This window comes from Cajanus cajan, chromosome 1 (genome assembly GCF_000230855.2).
Source record: "Cajanus cajan strain Asha chromosome 1, NIPB_CcT2T_4, whole genome shotgun sequence".
In the NCBI taxonomy this organism is placed as follows: domain Eukaryota; kingdom Viridiplantae; phylum Streptophyta; class Magnoliopsida; order Fabales; family Fabaceae; genus Cajanus; species Cajanus cajan.
Window position 1 is genome coordinate 86601927 of NC_138517.1, and position 18395 is coordinate 86620321.

Consider the following 18395-nt stretch of genomic DNA (forward strand, 5'->3'; position numbering starts at 1 on the left):
CGGGAGAGCCGCCGCCGAGAAGAGGGATCTGCCTCCGTCCCGGGGCTTAGAGCCAGGCATCTCTGGCTACGACTAGGTCAAGTGTGAGATGGCGGGGGTCCAGAGCGTTTTTCGGTCCTTTCTTGAGGTTAACGGGATCCCGCGGTCGTGCAGGGTTTGTGACCCTTCTATTTCCCGGATGATCCGGCTTGAACCTTGTCAGGCCGGTGAGGGTGTGTACATGGGGAAGTCTACCGACCCTCCCCATTTCTATATGTACCATTATTTTTTTAGGGATTTAGGTGTCTGTCTTCCCTTCACTCAGTTTGAGTGTGATTTTTTGAACTTCGTCAACTCGGCTCCTTGCCAGTTGCACCCCAATAGTTGGGATTTTTTGAGGGCTTTTCAAGTCCTGTGTACAGTTTTGGGGATAGAGGTGTCTCTTCCCGTCTTCCTTCATTTTTATCAGTTGAAGGTAGGCGTTCCGCCATACGACATATTATCTGAGTGGGAGTAGGGATGGAGGTTTGTTTACTCTCTACTCCCAGTCGTACAAAAATTTCAAACAATAATTTTTCCGAGTCGCTCTTGTGGACGTTGACCCCTTGGAAGATGGGGCGTTTTATTTCGGGGGCTGCTGAGATTTCCCTTCTATTGGTGCCCCCGACCTTCTAGGTTTCACGGGGAGGGCCAAGTGAAGCTAGCGGCTTCGGAGGCGGCTGCCATCGAGAACCTCGCCGCGCTTCCTCATCCGTTGGATTGCAAGCTCGTTTTGTCGCTTGCAAACTCGGCGCTCAGGGAGAGGGGCCTAGAGAGTGAGTATCCTGTGTTTTGGTGGTTTGTTAGGGTTTGAGCTCGGGGTTTCTTTGCTAATGTGGGTTGTATTCTGTTTGCAGGCATTGTGAGGAAGAACTTGTGGCACGACCTTAAGCATCACTACAATGTTTCTGAGCTGGAGGTTCCCGAGCCTCAAGAGGAGGATGTTCCCTCCCTGAAGGTCAGCTGGAAGAGGAAGAGGGGGGGAAAGGAGGTCGGGGGGACCTCCGCCACCCCTGATGCCGAGGAGGTGACCTCCAAGGCCGCTGATGTTGATGCGGTGGATCTCACCGAAAGTCCGCCGCCAAAACAGGCTCCTCCAGTGGCTACGGAGGGGGTGGCCCGGGTTGCTGATAGGGATGGCAAATATACCCGTACCCGCGGGTAATACCCGAACCCGTCCCGACTTTGACGGGGAATACCCGGTTTGACCGGGTACGGGTACGGGTAAAACTCGATATATTAAATCGGGTACGGGTACGGGTACGGGTATGTACTTACCCGTCCCGTACCCGTACCCGTACCCGTCCCCGTTTCTATTTTACTTCATAGCAGTCTGCAAATTTAAACCTTAATTCAGAAATCAATACTATCAAGCTGGAGTTTTAAGGCATGGAATTGTAGCTTAATTTGTCTTCACTTTCTATAAACTAGAGCTCGTTTCTATGTATAATATATGTGTGAGTAGGGACTAAGAGGAAACGGTTTTTAACTAGGAACTAAGTGATGGAATGAAGAGGCACAAAGGCTCACTCAAATTCATTAATTTCCAAAGTGGCTACAAGGTGGGTTACCTAGAGTACTTATAGGGAAAGAAAGGCATCTAGGGTTTCTTGGGAGCATTTGGCCGAAATTTTGGTGTCCAAATGCACCCTAAATGAACTCTAAATGCATCCCAAATGAAATGGGTCTTATCCCTCCTAAAAGACTAAAGTACCCTTAGGTCAAAAAAAGAAAGAAATGGACTTTTGACCTTAAAAACAAGGCTTAAGTCCTAAAATAAATCCTAAGACTAATTTTTTCCCATAATATAAAGGCTAAATAAAAATACAAAATAAAATCCTAATATCTAATGTACCCCAAAATACAAGGAAAAAATGGGAAAAGGAAGCGACAAATTAAGGAGATGGCTAAAATTCCACACACATGATGATCATGGCCTTTGGTGTGGTGTGTGCTTCATCTTCCTCTACTCTCCTAGCCATGGTCATCCATCATCCCCTCCTTCTTGAGAAGGATTTGACCTCAAATCGTCATCCTCATCCATGTCATTAGTCCCTACAAAAGGTGTAAGATCACAAACGTTAAAAGAGAAACTAACTTCATAATCAGAGGGAAGGTCTAGAATGTATGCATTGTCATTAATCCTTTTGAGAACTTGAAAAGGGCCATCCCCCCTAGGGTTTAGTTTGGACTTCCTTTGAGTAGGGAATCTATCCTTCCTCAAGTGAAGCCAAACCCAATCCCCAATTTCAAAGGTTACCTTTTTCCTCCCTTTGTTGTTGTACTTGGCATATTTTTCGGTTTGTTTTTCAATTTGGCTCTTGACTTTTTCATGGTATTTTCTTATAAATTCAGCCCTAGATACTCCTTCTTTGTGGTACAAGGAAGTAGTATTGGGGAGTGGAATCAAGTCAAGAAGGGTAAGGGGATTAAAGCCATATACAACCTCAAAAGGAGAAAGGTTAGTAGTCTTGTGGACTACTCGATTATAGGCAAACTCTATGTGGGGGAGGCATTCATCCCAAGTTTTCTTGTTCCCTTTTAAAATGACCCTCAACAATGTGGATAAGGACCTATTCACTACTTCGGTTTGTCCATCGGTTTGTGGGTGACAAGTAGTGGAATAGACAAGCTTTGTTCCTAGTTTTTCCCAAAGAATTTTCCAAAAGTGACTAAGGAACTTAGCATCCCTATCGAACACAATAGTCTTGGGTAACCCATGCAAACGGACCACCTCCTTGAAGAAAAGTTTAGCAATATAGCTAGCATCATCTACTTTGTGGCATGGTATAAAATGAGCCATTTTGCTAAAACAATCCACAACCACAAAGATAGAATCAAACCCCCTTTGGGTCCTTGGGAGACCAAGCACAAAGTCCATACTAATGTGTTGAGATTTCCGTTGAAACACTTTTGTTAATATTTGTAAATTCGTTTACTTCTATCAACGGTCTCAAACACGGCAAGTATACCGGCCGTTCAAGTAGTAAAAATATCGTATCCACAGGGATTAGAAGGTAATATAAGCATTTATTGACTATTCGTGACTAAAGAATAATTCCAATTTCATAGTTTGTGCAGTGAATTCAAAGTTGTGACTATTGGAATGAAAGCTGTAAATAAATATTGTTTTGTGAGTGGAAAAGGTAAGGAATGGTATTGTGGTATTGTGAGGTTGTGGGGTCAGATTTCACCAAACGTAACGCTAATGTATCCTTAATCTCTTGTTGAATTCATTGCTTAGTCAACCCATAAGTTTACTCAAACCTAATCCCTTAGAGAAAGAGCCTAGGTGCGGATATTGAATATCAATCCCTTGAGTACCCAATATCTACACCTGCATTACGGGCTAGGGTTTAAGACTACTAATGGGTCAAGCTCTATCCCTAGATACAATCACCACTAGGCATATGTTTCAGAACTAGTTTCAAAGGTTATTTTCCAATACCCATGGAACCTTAAATCATGCAAAGGGTGATCAATCCAAAGCAAGCATTAAGAATAGAAACAAACACAACAAAGAATAAAACAACATGTATATATATCATTAAAACCGTAAAGATTACAATAGAGTACGTTGGTTACATCTAACCCCACAAAATGGGTGAAACCACTCAACAAAGAGGGCAAATACAAAATAGAGATGGAAGAGGAAGTGAAGAACCGAAGGAAAGATCCGCACACGGACGATCCCAAGCCCTGGGAATCCCTTCCGCAGCTCCTGGAGGCGCCCAATGTGAGAATGGAGAGAAAGATCCCCGAAAATGGCTTCAAATACGAGCCTGGGAGATCAGATTAGGGTTTCCCAGAGAAGTCAAGCACTCTCTGTCTCAACACAAGCCCGGCGCAATTCTTTTTGCGCCCGACTTAATTCCTTTTGCGCCCGGCTTAATTCCTTTTGCGCCCGGCGCAATATAACTGGCAGAGATGAAATACTCTATTTTTGTCACGCCCAGCGCAAGTTATATTGAGCCCGGCGCAGAACCTCTTCTCTGCTCCTTAGCTTCTTAGGTTTCCAATCCTAAGAGTCTTCAACTTTCCACTCTTCCTCAATACCTGCACAAAAAATGAGGTGGATTAAGGTATTGTTAGATGGATTTGGGTTAGTTATATCTGCACACAAAATGAACCAAAAAGAGAACAATTATATTGCAATGGTTCAAAGGATGAGTGGAATTTGTTCAATAAGTCTCATCCAAAAAGAGGTAAAATTGAGACTTAACAACTCCCCCAAACTTAGAACCTTGCTTGTCCTCAAGCAAAAGGTAATTAATCTAGCAGATAACAAGCAATGCAAGTGAGTCAATTTCTACATCCTAGTTTACTTGTATCTTCTTTTCGCAAGCATGAACCTCAGATGAATTTCCGATCACAATTATTGCAATAGAACATGACAAGGTGCAAACAAAGGTTTCAAAAGAGATCAAAGAGCTGAGAAGAGTAATGACTATCTGTGTAAGCATCCTCACTAGGAAAATGTTTCTCTCTATGCACACTAGTGTATCAGGGTGAGTGTTTCTCTCTAGTCTACTACTCACGCCACATAATTCAACTTTGCTCTTCGTTTCCAAATGAAACCAGTGGTAAAACAAATGCAGACACTTATCACAAGGTCTTTATTAGGGCAATCTGGGTCAAGCAGGGTCCAGCGGTAGCAGTTTTATGGTTTTTCAAGGATTGAAGGTGCTATAGCTTAAGAGAGCAAATAAGATTTTACAATGATGTCCCTCTCCATACCCCATTACAACAATTTGGCACATGCCCTTTACCTGATCCAAGCCATTAGCCTTTATGAGATGCATATTTACATTTTTGCATCTTAATATTTTTGTTTTTGTTTTGCTTTGTTTTTCTCTTTTTTTTTTATTTATTTTGTTTTGTAATGGCTGACCACATACTTTCTTCTTCCCAAAATTTCCCATTCTTCAACTCCCCCAAACTTATTTGATGTCATCAGTTTGCTCTCTTAACCAAAGCAAGGGTTATGGTTAATTTTTCATGGTTTGGGACAAGTGGAAGGTGTGGTGTTTAGGCTTAGAAAGGTATGGGTCAAGTGAAGAGTGGAGATGGCTTTTTGGCTTAGATGGTTAACAAAAGATGGAAATGTGAATGCCTTGATCATATAAGTGCACAACATAAGCAAACCACCAGGGAAACTCAAGCAAAGTCTATCATGCAACCTAAGTGTAGTTCACTCATAGGTATTTAGGCTCACACCTCACCCGGCTATGCATGCACAACTATCAAACTCAACTCAGTTCTATGATCAACATTGAAACCTGTATGCAACTAGTTATGAACTAAAGATCTAATGTGACTTGAAAATGTCTAGGGTACATGCACCATAACATCAAGCAAACTACAATCCAGAATTGACCACAAGCAACGCAAGTATCAACAAGATTAAAACCTGTGCTAAAGCAGAATATTCACAAAAAGAACCAACAGTGTAATCACCAAAAGAGATAGATATAAAAATAGTTAAAATACTGAAAATAAAAGACAGAAAAATAAATTGCAAGAAACAAAGGCAAACTAAGGTGAGCTCCATCTGCTTCCATCTATGGGGTCTGGTCATCATCATCTTTAGGGGCTGCTCCACCATCAACGGCTCCGTCTGCATCAGCAGCTCCACTCCCCCAAACTTAGGAGCCTGGTCCCCAGGCCAACCAGTATATGCCTGAAAGTCCTAGAAACCAAGAGTGGTCGCGGAGTATAAGCATGAAAAAGAATGGTGAGCACAAAAATGTATACATAGTGATGACCAAGCGACTATAACACAATGGAGAATATCCTTAGACCAAAATTAAGCACAAAATGCATGTACATAGAAATGGACTAAGACAATGCAACACAAACAGAATACAAAGAAACATGAATGAAAAATAGTTAAATACAAGGTATCAGGAATGCTTTTGCGCCGGGCACAAAACAGATGCGTCGGGCTTCATATCAGTAAAACTCAACGAGGTCCAAAATCTGATATCGCGCCGGGCATGCATTAAACGCGCCCGGCGTGGTGGTTCCAGAGACCAAAAATTGAGTACTAGGCCGGGCGCAAAAGAGTCACGCCCGGCGCGTAGTCACTTTAAAAGGTCAATTTGCCCAGGTTTTAAATTAGGATCAGGCCTTATTTCCACCTAGACACAGAATTGCCTCATTCCTCACATTCCAAACAAAATGTACCCTATATTTACCCATTCAAACATGATTCTAACAACTAACACATAACACAAACAACATATACCACAAAACATATAACACAAAACACAACACATAATACAAAACAACACTTATAACACAGAACAACATGCAACAAAAATCTAAAACACAGTTCAGATCTCTGGGTTGCCTCCCAGGAAGCGCTTGTTTACTGTCCCGAGCCTGACAGTGACCAACTTGAAGTGCTCTACTCTCCTTCTCCTCCTGTTGCTCTTGTTCCTCCTTGCTTTGTGCTCAATCTGAGGATTGCTCAGCAACTGCTCAGAGGAATTGGTCAATCTAGTTCACAGTTCCTTGCATACAAGAGAAAGCAGAGGACTAGAGCGCACAGGTTAGCTTCAACAATTCATTACCAACACACAAATAAAAATAACAATAAAAACAAAGAATAAGTCACAAATAGCTACAAATACTAAATCGCCATTCTAATCCCCGGCAACGGCGCCAAAAACTTGTTGAGATTTCCGTTGAAACACTTTTGTTAATATTTGTAAATTCGTTTACTTCTATCAACGGTCTCAAACACGGCAAGTATACCGGCCGTTCAAGTAGTAAAAATATCGTATCCACAGGGATTAGAAGGTAATATAAGCATTTATTGACTATTCGTGACTAAAGAATAATTCCAATTTCATAGTTTGTGCAGTGAATTCAAAGTTGTGACTATTGGAATGAAAGTTGTAAATAAATATTGTTTTGTGAGTGGAAAAGGTAAGGAATGGTATTGTGGTATTGTGAGGTTGTGGGGTCAGATTTCACCAAACGTAACGCTAATGTATCCTTAATCTCTTGTTGAATTCATTGCTTAGTCAACCCATAAGTTTACTCAAACCTAATCCCTTAGAGAAAGAGCCTAGGTGCGGATATTGAATATCAATCCCTTGAGTACCCAATATCTACACCTGCATTACGGGCTAGGGTTTAAGACTACTAATGGGTCAAGCTCTATCCCTAGATACAATCACCACTAGGCATATGTTTCAGAACTAGTTTCAAAGGTTATTTTCCAATACCCATGGAACCTTAAATCATGCAAAGGGTGATCAATCCAAAGCAAGCATTAAGAATAGAAACAAACACAACAAAGAATAAAACAACATGTATATATATCATTAAAACCGTAAAGATTACAATAGAGTACGTTGGTTACATCTAACCCCACAAAATGGGTGAAACCACTCAACAAAGAGGGCAAATACAAAATAGAGATGGAAGAGGAAGTGAAGAACCGAAGGAAAGATCCGCACACGGACGATCCCAAGCCCTGGGAATCCCTTCCGCAGCTCCTGGAGGCGCCCAATGTGAGAATGGAGAGAAAGATCCCCGAAAATGGCTTCAAATACGAGCCTGGGAGATCAGATTAGGGTTCCACGCCAGGCGCACAATTCTTCGCGCCCGGCGCAAGTTCTTCCAGAGAAGTCAAGCACTCTCTGTCTCAACACAAGCCCGGCGCAATTCTTTTTGCGCCCGGCTTAATTCCTTTTGCGCCCGGCTTAATTCCTTTTGCGCCCGGCGCAATATAACTGGCAGAGATGAAATACTCTGTTTTTGTCACGCCTAGCGCAGGTTATATTGAGCCCGGCGCAGAACCTCTTCTCTGCTCCTTAGCTTCTTAGGTTTCCAATCCTAAGAGTCTTCAACTTTCCACTCTTCCTCAATACCTGCACAAAAAATGAGGTGGATTAAGGTATTGTTAGATGGATTTGGGTTAGTTATATCTGCACACAAAATGAACCAAAAAGAGAACAATTATATTGCAATGGTTCAAAGGATGAGTGGAATCTGTTCAATAAGTCTCATCCAAAAAGAGGTAAAATTGAGACTTAACATAATGTCAACCCAAGGGGAGCTAGCTATAGGAAGAGGGGTGTAGAGTCCATGAGGCATTACTCTTGATTTTGCTTGAAGGCAAGTGATACACTTGGAGCAATGCCTTTGAACGTCCACTCTCATGTGTGGCCAATAAAATTTAGATTTCAAAAGGCTTAGGGTTTTATCAACCCCAAAATGGCCCATGAGACCTCCCTCATGACTTTCCTTAACCAAAAGCTTTCTAATGGATCCTTGGGGTATACAAAGTTTTCCCATTTTAAAAAGGTACCCCTCAAGAAGATAAAACCCATCAAAAGGCTTTTGGAGGCAATTGGTGAAGATGGATTGGAAATCTTGATCATCCTCATACAACTCCTTTATATTATCAAAACCAAGGATTTGAGACCCTAAGGAAAAGAGTAATGAGTGCCTTCTAGATAAAGCATCCGCCACCACATTATTCTTTCCCTTCTTATATTTGATAATATAAGGGAATTGCTCAAGATATTCAACCCACTTGGCATGTCTTTTGTTTAACTTTCCTTGCCCTCTAATGTACTTAAGTGACTCATGATCGGTATGTATGATGAATTCCCTAGTCACTAAGTAATGCTCCCAAACTTGGAGGGCTCTAATAAGGGCATAAAGCTCTTTGTCATAGGTAGGATAGTTCAAGGTGGCCCCATGAAGTTTTTCACTAAAGTAAGCAATGGGGTGTCCTCCTTGAAGTAACACGGCACCTATGCCAAAACCAGATGCATCACATTCTAGCTCAAAGGTTTGAGCAAAGTTTGGAGGGCTAGAATGGGTGAATTGGTAAGTTTTTCTTTAAGATCACTGAAAGATTTTTCTTGGGCTTCACCCCAAATGAAAGGGACATCCTTCTTAACAAGCTCATTAAGAGGGGATGCAAGTGTGGAGAAGTCTTTGACAAATCTTCTATAGAAGCTTGCTAAACCATGGAAGCTCCTCACATCTCCCACACTTTTTGGGGTGGGCCAATCTTGGATGGCTTTTATTTTCTCGGGGTCAACTTGCACTCCCTCTTTGCCAACTATAAAGCCCAAAAAGTTCACATTTTCTTTACAAAATGTGCATTTCTCTAAGTTGGCATAGAGGTGGTTGTCCCTAAGAATTATTAACACTTCCCTTAGATGCCCAAGATGTTCACCCAAGGATTTGCTAAAAATTAAAATGTCATCAAAATATACAACTACAAATTTCCCTATGCAATCCCTAAGTACATGATTCATGAGACGCATGAAAGTGCTAGGGGCATTGGTGAGACCAAAAGGCATCACTAACCATTCATACAAACCAAACTTGGTTTTAAAAGCGATTTTCCATTCATCACCCTCTTTGATTCTAATTTGATGATAACCACTCTTAAGATCAATTTTGGAGAATATGATTGCCCCATGTAGTTCATCCAACATATCATCTAGCCTAGGGATTGGGTGCCTATATTTTATGGTGATGTTATTGATGGCTCTACAATCCGTGCACATCCTCCACTTGCCATCTTTCTTAGGCACCAAAAGAACGGGAACGGCACAAGGGCTAAGGCTCTTTTGAACCCAACCCTTCTTCAACAAGTCCTCAACTTGAGATTCTATCTCTTTGGTCTCTTGAGGGTTAGTCCTATAGGCGGGACTATTAGGAAGACTAGCCCCCGGTATGAGGTCTATTTGATGTTCTATTCCTCTTAAAGGTGGAAGCCCACTTGGAACTTCTTGAGGGAATAGGGCATCAAATTCTTTCAAAAGTTTTTGAACCTCTTGAGGTAGAGACTCAAGTTCATGACTAGTGGCAGCTAGTGTCTCTTTGAAATAGAGGAGGTATAAAGGTTGCTCAAGCAAAAGTGTTTTTTTGATGTCATTTTTAATGGATAAGTGACTTTTGTGAGCAACTTCTTTAGAGGGGACACTTGCCTATAAACTTGATACCTTCTCTTCCTCTTCTTTAGCTTTTAAGGGGAGACCTTTTTTTTCTTTCTTTTGTTTTCTTTTTTTTTTTTTCATCCTCTTCTCTTTTGGCTTTCATTTTGAGTTGGTCCTCACTCACTTGGGAAGGTGATAGAGGACATAACACAATTTTCTTGCCCAAGTGGTGGAAACTTATTTTATTAGAAAGGCCTTCATGAATAGTTTTCTTGTCAAATTGTCAAGGCCTTCCAAGTAAAATGTGACTAGCATCCAATGGCACTATATCACATAAAATTTCATCTTTATACTTGCCAATGGAGATAGGTACATTTACTTGTTGGTTGACCACAATACCTCCCTCCTCATTTATCCATTGTAACTTGTAAGGTTTAGGGTGAGGTAAAGTAGTCAAGGCTAACTTGTTAACCAATCTAGTACTACAACAATTACAACTAGACCCACTATCCACAATGAGAGAACAAGTATTTTCTAAAACCTTGAATCTTGTATGAAACAAGTTCTCTCTTTGGGATTGGTCTAAATTACTAGATTGGTTCCCAAGAAGCCTTCTTACCATTAATAAGTCTCCTTCACATGGGTAAGTTTCTTCCTCGGACTCTAAAACTTCTTCTTCATCACTCGAAGATGAGGAAGTAGCTTCATCAAGGCTACTATAGTGATCTTGGCCCCTTAAAATCATGGTTTTCTTTGTTGGGCATTGAGAAGCAATGTGCCCACGACCAAGACACTTACAACACTTGATGTCACTTGTTTTAGCATCTTTGGAAGGTGCTTTAAAAGAAGATTTTTCTTTTTCTTGCTCTTTTTCTTTGGAATAAGGTTTGGAAGAGGGGCCCTCCTTCTTGAAGTTCTTGGAATAAGAGGGAGTGAAGTCTTTTCTAAAAAATTTTCTTTTGAGTTGATGCTCCACTCTTGAACAAAGTTGAACAAGCTCATTGAAATCTCTATAAGGTAAGAGTTCAACTTTCTCTCTTATTTCAAGATTTAGGCCACTTTGAAATCTAGAAATGGTAGTCCTCTCTTCTTCCCTTATACCCGCCCTCATCATAAGTAACTCCATTTGTTGCCTATACTCCTCCACACTAGATGAACCTTGTTTCAACCTTTGAAGCTTATCCATAAGCTCACGGTCATAGTATGGGGGAATATGCCTCCTCCTTAAGGCACTACGGAGTTCATTCCAATATTGAATTGGGGGTTCATGATGCATTCTTCTTTCTTTTTCTAAAGAGGTCCACCAATACATAGCATGCCCTTGGAAGCTAAGGGTTGCTAAAGAAACCTTTTTTTCTTCACTTATTCCATGGCAAGAAAAAAGTTGTTCAACTTTCATTTCCCAATCTAAATATGTTTCAACATTGTCTTTGCCATGAAATGAGGGAAGAGTAATGTTGGGTTCCTTATTGGAAGACTCCCTTGGTCTTGGTCTTTGTGTTCTTGGTGGCCTTTGATAGTAATCATCATTGTGATGACTACTATAATGGCTATCACTTAGGGGGTTTGTAGGGTGTTGACTACCCTCACTTTCACTTCTAGAGATGCTTACCCTTGGGTTGGATCCCCCAACTCCCCCTCCCATGACTAGTTTTGCTAACATCTCTTTTATTTCCTTATTGTTTTTCTCATTTTCTCTCTCTTTTCTCTTATATTCTTCCTCTCTTTTTGCATTTTCTTCTTCTTTTCTTTTTATATACTCCCTAAGTTCTCTAAGTTCTCTAAGTTCATCCCTAAGACTATGTCTACTACTATGAGTATTTTGACCCCTTACACTTGAATGATCACTCATCTTTGATCAAGAAAGGTTTTCACAAAGAGGTTCTTGAAAATATTTTCACAAAGAGTGAGTGATAAAAGGTTTTCACAAAAGCTTTGGAGTGCAAGAGTAGTGATAGGTGGCCTAAGTGCACAAAGTGAACTATCAAGGGAGGTGGACTACAAAGAGTCTCTTAAAAACCAAGCCTTTTCAAGTAGAAATCACTAAGCCCCTTTTCACTTTTCTCACAAAAACAATTTTAGCACAAGAGTGAGTGTGTGTTCGGACCCTTAGTAGGCAACTTTGGAAGCCTCTAAACGAACATACAACAATCTAAGGAATTATGCTAACAACTAAGAGAATTAAAGGAAAGCAATAAAGCATATACTAGTCGGAAGTCCTAGGGTGGAAGCTTGAAGTGACCTTGGGGGTTTTCAAGACACTTCCACAAGTACTAAACGAAACTACTCCTAAAAACTAATTAATTTAAGAGGCCAATTTACAACCCAATTGAATGAATAAGGACCAAGACACAAGTGGCCCAATCAAAACAACACAAAATTGGCACAAAAGAAAGAGTAAAGAAACAAAACAAGAAAATTCTTCAAGCTCCAATTTGGTGTTCCCTTCACAATGAGAAAACTTGGTTAGTTTCCTCCCGATGTGTTTGGCACTCTATGTTTGTGATGGTTCCCTCCCAAAGCTCTTTGGATCTCATGGCCAACTCCTCCAACTCAATCTTCCCCAAAATTGCATGGAAGTGTGGAAGTAGGCTTCATCTACACCAAGTGAAACAAACCAACCAAGAGCAAGAAAGGAGGCCAAGAAATAAAAACTAAAAATGCTCAATTAGGAAGGCTAAACTCAAGAGGAATATTGATGAGACAAAACACAAGGAATTCCAAGAAAGACAAGCAAAAAATTAAGGCACATTTAAGAAGGCAAGCACTCAAAGGAAAATCCTAGAAGGGTTCTAGAATAGAATTAAGTGTTTAATGTTCCTTGTCCTTAAATGAAATCAATTAGTGTAAGGTCCTTTCCTTAATGTCCAGCCACGGTTTTTGTCATAAAATGGGTCCAAATATGGGTACAAAAAAAATGGTCCAAGTCCACTCCAATTGTGCAAGGGTAAAATGGTAATTGTCCACAAGTCTAGCAACAATTTCCTTTTGAATTTTTTTTTTCTCTTGTATTTTTTTCAGCCAGCTTTTGGTGCAGCCCCTTGGTCAGTTTTTTTTTTTTAATTTTAACCTTGTTATGTTGCTTGGTTTTTACACTTGTGGGTGAATTAAAAGTAGCACAAAAAAGTAGGAGACAAAAAGGACAAGTGGCATGCAAAAAACAACTTTTGTAAGGTGGAATGTGTCTTGTACTATGTACTAATTTGGTGCAGTTTTTTTCAGCAAACAAACACACATTCTTGGCAGATTTTTCAGCAACAAAACACTACTTGGTTGTCATACAAAGGACAATGGACAATCATGTGATGATGAGCATGTAGGGGTGGCTAACCATGCATGTATAGGAGACAAATTCACATGGAATTCAACAAACTTTTAGAACATGTCATGAACTAAATAACATGCATGAATGACCTCTAAGAACATGCAAAATGTTTGGCCAGCCACTTAGGAGAGGAAACATGCATCATTCATTTCCATATTACATGCATCAAGTGAAGGTATCATGCATATACTTGGTATTTGGGTGAAAAAGTGAGAGAAACACAAACTTGAGACAAAACTTGGACAAATAAAGATTAAAATGGGGTTCATAAAGTGTTCATCATGTTCTTGACAAAATTTTCCAGCAAAGGTGAAAATGGAGAAAAGCACACAAGAACCTATTTTAAAGGAAACCTAGAGCACAACAAAGGAAGGCTCATGAACCAACAATGAACCACTCAACAAGAAGACAACATTTTAAGCAATATTTTAGAGGATAACATCAAGACATATGAGAAGACATAGACATGACAAGAAACATTTAGAAGACACAAAAGAGAAGAGACAAGTTACCCTTGAAGACAACCATGGCTTTGATACCACATGATGGAACCAACTTCTCCATGAGAGTTAGTGGTTGATTCCTTCTCTTCTCCAAGGTTGATATGATGTGAAGGATGATCTCTTCAAGGGTATGGAAGTGGAGGATTTGGTGTTTGGGAAGGTGAAGGGTGACGCACAAAATGAAGGAGAGAAATGGATGGTGTTTGGTGGTGTAGCTCCTTTAGGCTAGCTCACTTCACTTAGGATGATGAAGGCCAACCAAGGAAGACCCAAGCTCACTCTAGGTAGAGAGGAGAGGATAGGGGGCCATGGAGTTCCTAGGGGACTAAGGAAGGAATGAAGAGGCACAAAGGCTCACTCAAATTCATTAATTTCCAAAGTGGCTACAAGGTGGGTTACCTAGAGTACTTATAGGGAAAGAAAGGCATCTAGGGTTTCTTGGGAGCATTTGGCCGAAATTTTGGTGTCCAAATGCACCCTAAATGAACCCTAAATGCATCCCAAATGAAATGGGTCTCATCCCTCCTAAAAGACTAAAGTACCCTTAGGTCAAAAAAAGAAAGAAATGGACTTTTGACCTTAAAAACAAGGCTTAAGTCCTAAAATAAATCCTAAGACTAATTTTTCCCCATAATATAAAGGCTAAATAAAAATACAAAATAAAATCCTAATATCTAATGTACCCCAAAATACAAGGGCAAAATGGGAAAAGGAAGCAACAAATTAAGGAGATGGCTAAAATTCCACACACATGATGATCATGGCCTTTGGTGTGGTGTGTGCTTCATCTTCCTCTACTCTCCTAGCCATGGTCCTCCATCACTAAGTTTATAAAAATATAGAGATTAAATGAATAATTACATAAATTTTTTTAAATAAAATATTTGAAATGATACTTATTAGACTTATAAGTTTGGTTATGCCTAAACTATTTCTTGTATTATAAAAAGAGTTGTGCTACACCTTTTGAATTTCATGTGTCGAATTATTGTCCAAAAGGTTAAAACTTGAAAATATTAACTTAAATTATCATTTTTATTTTAAATTAACTAACAAAATATTAAACTACAAAAAGGCTGGGGGATTTTGCGATCTTTAAAATTAGGATAATACAACATTTTTCTTATAAAAATTATCTTGTTACCTGTATAAATTAACTTAAATTATTATTTTTATTTTAAATTAACTAACAAAATATTAAACTACACAAAAGGTTGGATGATTTTACGATCTTTAAAATTAGGATAATACAACATTTTTTTTTATAAAAATTGTCTTGTCACCTATATAAATAGCAAAAGTAGGAGTCCACATTACTATAGTGGCATTGATAACCATAGACAAATTTAACATTCTGTCCACAAGTGGATAAGTGAACAATAATTGTATTTATTTTTATTTATTTAAATTATTTAAAATGACTAAAAAATCATTTTTTTTATATATAATTTGACATCTTCCTTGTGGTACCATTTCTTATCACTACTAAAATTTCTCTTAATACATACGATTTTTTTTGCAAATTTTTATGAAAAATTCGCAGGAAACGTTGTAGAAATTTTCTTAAGAAATTTTTTGCGAAAAAAATTAGCAAAAAAGTTTCCTGCAAAAAAAAAAAATCGCAAGAAATTTTCCTGCAAATTTTTTCGCAAGAAATTATGTAGAAATATTTTTTACGAAAAAATTAAATAAATTATATAATTAAATATTTATTATATAATTAAATTTTATAATAAATTATATATACATATAAATCTTATATTTAGATGTATATAAATTATAAAATTTATGTAAACATGTATTTTAAATATCTATATCTATATCTATATATATATATATATATATAAATTACATTTTTTATTTAAGATAAATAATTTATATTATAATATAAGACAATTTTTAATTATTAATATTTTTGAAAAAGTATTAAATTTTAATTTATAAATCAATTTGATAATTAAAAATTAAATTAAATAAAAATTCATACAAATTTCAAAAAGTCTAAAACACTATTATAAAAAATAATTTATAAACTTTTTATATAAAATAATTATTCATATTTAATATATAAAATTAATTTAGCATATTATGTACACGATAGAAAAATCACGTCACAATAATTGATAATGGTCTCTTGTCTCGCGTGCTACTACTTTTAAGCCTTTGGTTTTTTTATGTTTCATGATGAATCACATGTTCACAACAACTATCACTTAGTTTAGATAATAATGATTACTTTATTTTGCGTCAATATATTTTATTTTTATAATTTTACATTTATATTACTCTTTTATAAATTACAAGATTTTAATTTTTTAGTTCATAAATTTCATTTTATAACTGTTAATATTTTTAATAAATATTATCTATTATATATATATATATATTTTATTATTTGTCATTTTTTTTAAAAATAATTTACAAAAATATAAAATATCTTTTATATGCAAATAATAATAATAATATATATTTAGTAAGATATATAAATTTAAATATATTTTTATTTCTTTTTTTTTTTTGAGGTGATATTTTTAATTCTTTAAAATTAAAAAAATTTAATTTTAGTTCGATGTGAATCTTTTTTTTATTTTTATCGTTTTAAAATTGAAATTATTTTTAAATTTTTATTTTTTATATAATTATTTAAGTGATCATCATAAATATTATTCATCCATATTAATTATATTATATATCAATGTTTGACATTATAATTTTTTATATATTTTTAAAATAAATGATAATAAAAAAATATATTAACAGGAATAAAACAAAAATTATATATATATAGAAAAGGTAGGAATATTGTGATGGTGTATAGAGATGAGAAAAATAGTTGAGAAGTTACTTGGAGAAGAATTACAGAGATGATGAAGCAAATCCTTGAACCAATTCAATTGAACTGTCAAAGAATAATTGGTTGGGATATGAATGCCCCTTTCTTCAAAGAAGGAGGGCTCTAACGCCGTCGCTCCAACAACAGCAAAATTGGCTCCTCCTTCCGCCTTCCATCCTTTCATTCCCAAATACGGTTTCACCATTGGAATTTCCAGCCACTCAGCTATTCAACAAAACAAAAACGGTTAGAGAAACAAACAGTGAGAGAGATCCATATGTTTATTTATTTATTTATACCGATGAAATCGATGATGAGGCGGCCATCGGAGCAGCGTCCAGAGGGATGGTGGAAGAAGGTTTCGCCGTACGGAGGGAAGAAGCAATGGTGAGAGGGTGGCTCCGAGCTCAGAAACAAGTTGCCGGTGTCGGCCAGGGAATCGCCGAAGCTGAAAATCGAAGAGAAGGAGCATGCCGTTGCCGATGAAAAGAGTGATGAAGAAGCTATCACAAATGCAATTATAATTACCATTGCACTAACTCACCTCATTCAACCCATACACAATACTGGTGTTTAATAAAAGTCATGCTGTATTTATAGTCATCTTTCTTTCATGTCAAATGTAACTTTAGCATTTCTTTAATACACAGTCTCCTCTCTCTATTATTAATTCATTTTCTTATCAATAAAAAAAGTTACACAGAAAGCAACAAACTCGAAACACAATCAGGCAAGTATTTCTCTCGCCGTAATCACATATTACTATTCAAATCTCACTACTATATTCATTAACTATTTCTCTTGCCATAATTCAGATTGGCAAATTTTAATCTAACAAATTTTGTTCTTCAAAAGTACCTTAAAAGTAGTTTTGGGATCTCAAGATTAGATGTTTCTCAAATATTTTATTTTATTTTTTCATTTTAAACTACCTATTGATAAAGTTTTTTCTTTTCTTACACTCGTACATATTAAAATCTCAATATATTATTTGAAGAGAGGAAAAAAATCATTTATAATTGTTGTCTTTCGTTCAACATTCTTTTAAAATTATTTATTTCAAGAAAATATATATTTAGAATAATAATAAAAATATATTGATTATTAATTTAAATAAATTACATCGTACAGTATTTCAATTAAAATGAATAGCAAACATATTTTAAATTTCAAACTTTAATTATTTTAAAATAAGATATTGTAATATTTTTATATATATTAAACTTTTTCTTAACTCAAAAAAGTTAGATTTTTATCCCTCAAGTTATAAAAATATTTTTGTAGGAAAATGAGATAAAAATAATTCTCTAAAAACTATGTTTCTGATTTTTTTTTAAATAGTTATCAAAATATGTAAAATTAAGATTCTCGATTTAAAATTTTTAAAAAAGTAAAAATATTATGTATATTTAATTAAATGTTCCAAGAGCTAGAAATGTAATTTTTTTTCATCAATAGAATAAGCATTTCAAGTTAATTTTGCTTTGTTTGCGGTAGATTTAGTATGATTTGGTGTTGTAATTTTAAACCCGCTAGAGTGTTATATGTGAAACCCCACTTCTGCAGCTTCTCCCTCTCATTCTCTTTTCACATATCTCTTCTCCCCTCAATTTTCTTTTCTCTCAAACTCTAAATTCTTGTTGCTGATTTCTTCTCCTTAGGCTAAGTCGGAAACACCAAGGTGGTCCTTTCCTTGTGAAGCTAGCTGAGAGCCGGAGCCTTCTCCTTTTCTTCTTCTCCTCAACTTCCTGGAAGCTTAGAAATTCTTCTCCTCCGAGGTAAGGGAAGTTAGTTTTGTGCAG

At 37.1% G+C, this 18395-nt stretch overlaps 1 protein-coding gene across 2 annotated transcripts; it reads right to left on the reverse strand.

Annotated features, from left to right (window-relative positions):
* Window positions 1-1982: 1982 nt before the first annotated feature.
* Window positions 1983-17395, reverse strand: LOC109790338 (GDSL esterase/lipase At1g28580-like). 2 transcript variants are annotated; one of them, XM_083066191.1, is made up of 3 exons: window positions 16893-17395; window positions 16606-16818; window positions 1983-7901 (listed from the first exon to the last, which is right to left on the reverse strand). In XM_083066191.1, exons 1-3 carry the CDS (start codon window positions 17122-17124, stop codon window positions 7867-7869), a joined length of 480 nt encoding a protein of 159 aa, XP_082922317.1. In that variant the 5' UTR covers window positions 17125-17395; the 3' UTR covers window positions 1983-7866. The 2 variants fall into 2 exon arrangements, with proteins under 2 accessions (XP_082922317.1, XP_082922319.1); XM_083066193.1 differs by lacking the exon at window positions 1983-7901 and adding an exon at window positions 12974-14582 and having other exon boundaries at window positions 16893-17390.
* Window positions 17396-18395: the final 1000 nt, after the last annotated feature.

What these genes read in the sequence shown, in the direction of transcription:
- LOC109790338 (XM_083066191.1), bottom strand. Translation starts at nt 17,124, where the DNA reads ATGGTAATTATAATTGCATTTGTGATAGCTTCTTCATCACTCTTTTCA. An exon ending in CCTCATCATCGATTTCATCG is followed by an intron (nt 16,819 to 16,892) that starts GTATAAATAAAT and finishes TTTGTTGAATAG; the next exon opens with CTGAGTGGCTGGAAATTCCA. An exon ending in TCTCTGTAATTCTTCTCCAA is followed by an intron (nt 7,902 to 16,605) that starts GTAACTTCTCAA and finishes TTTTTTGTGCAG; the next exon opens with GTATTGAGGAAGAGTGGAAA.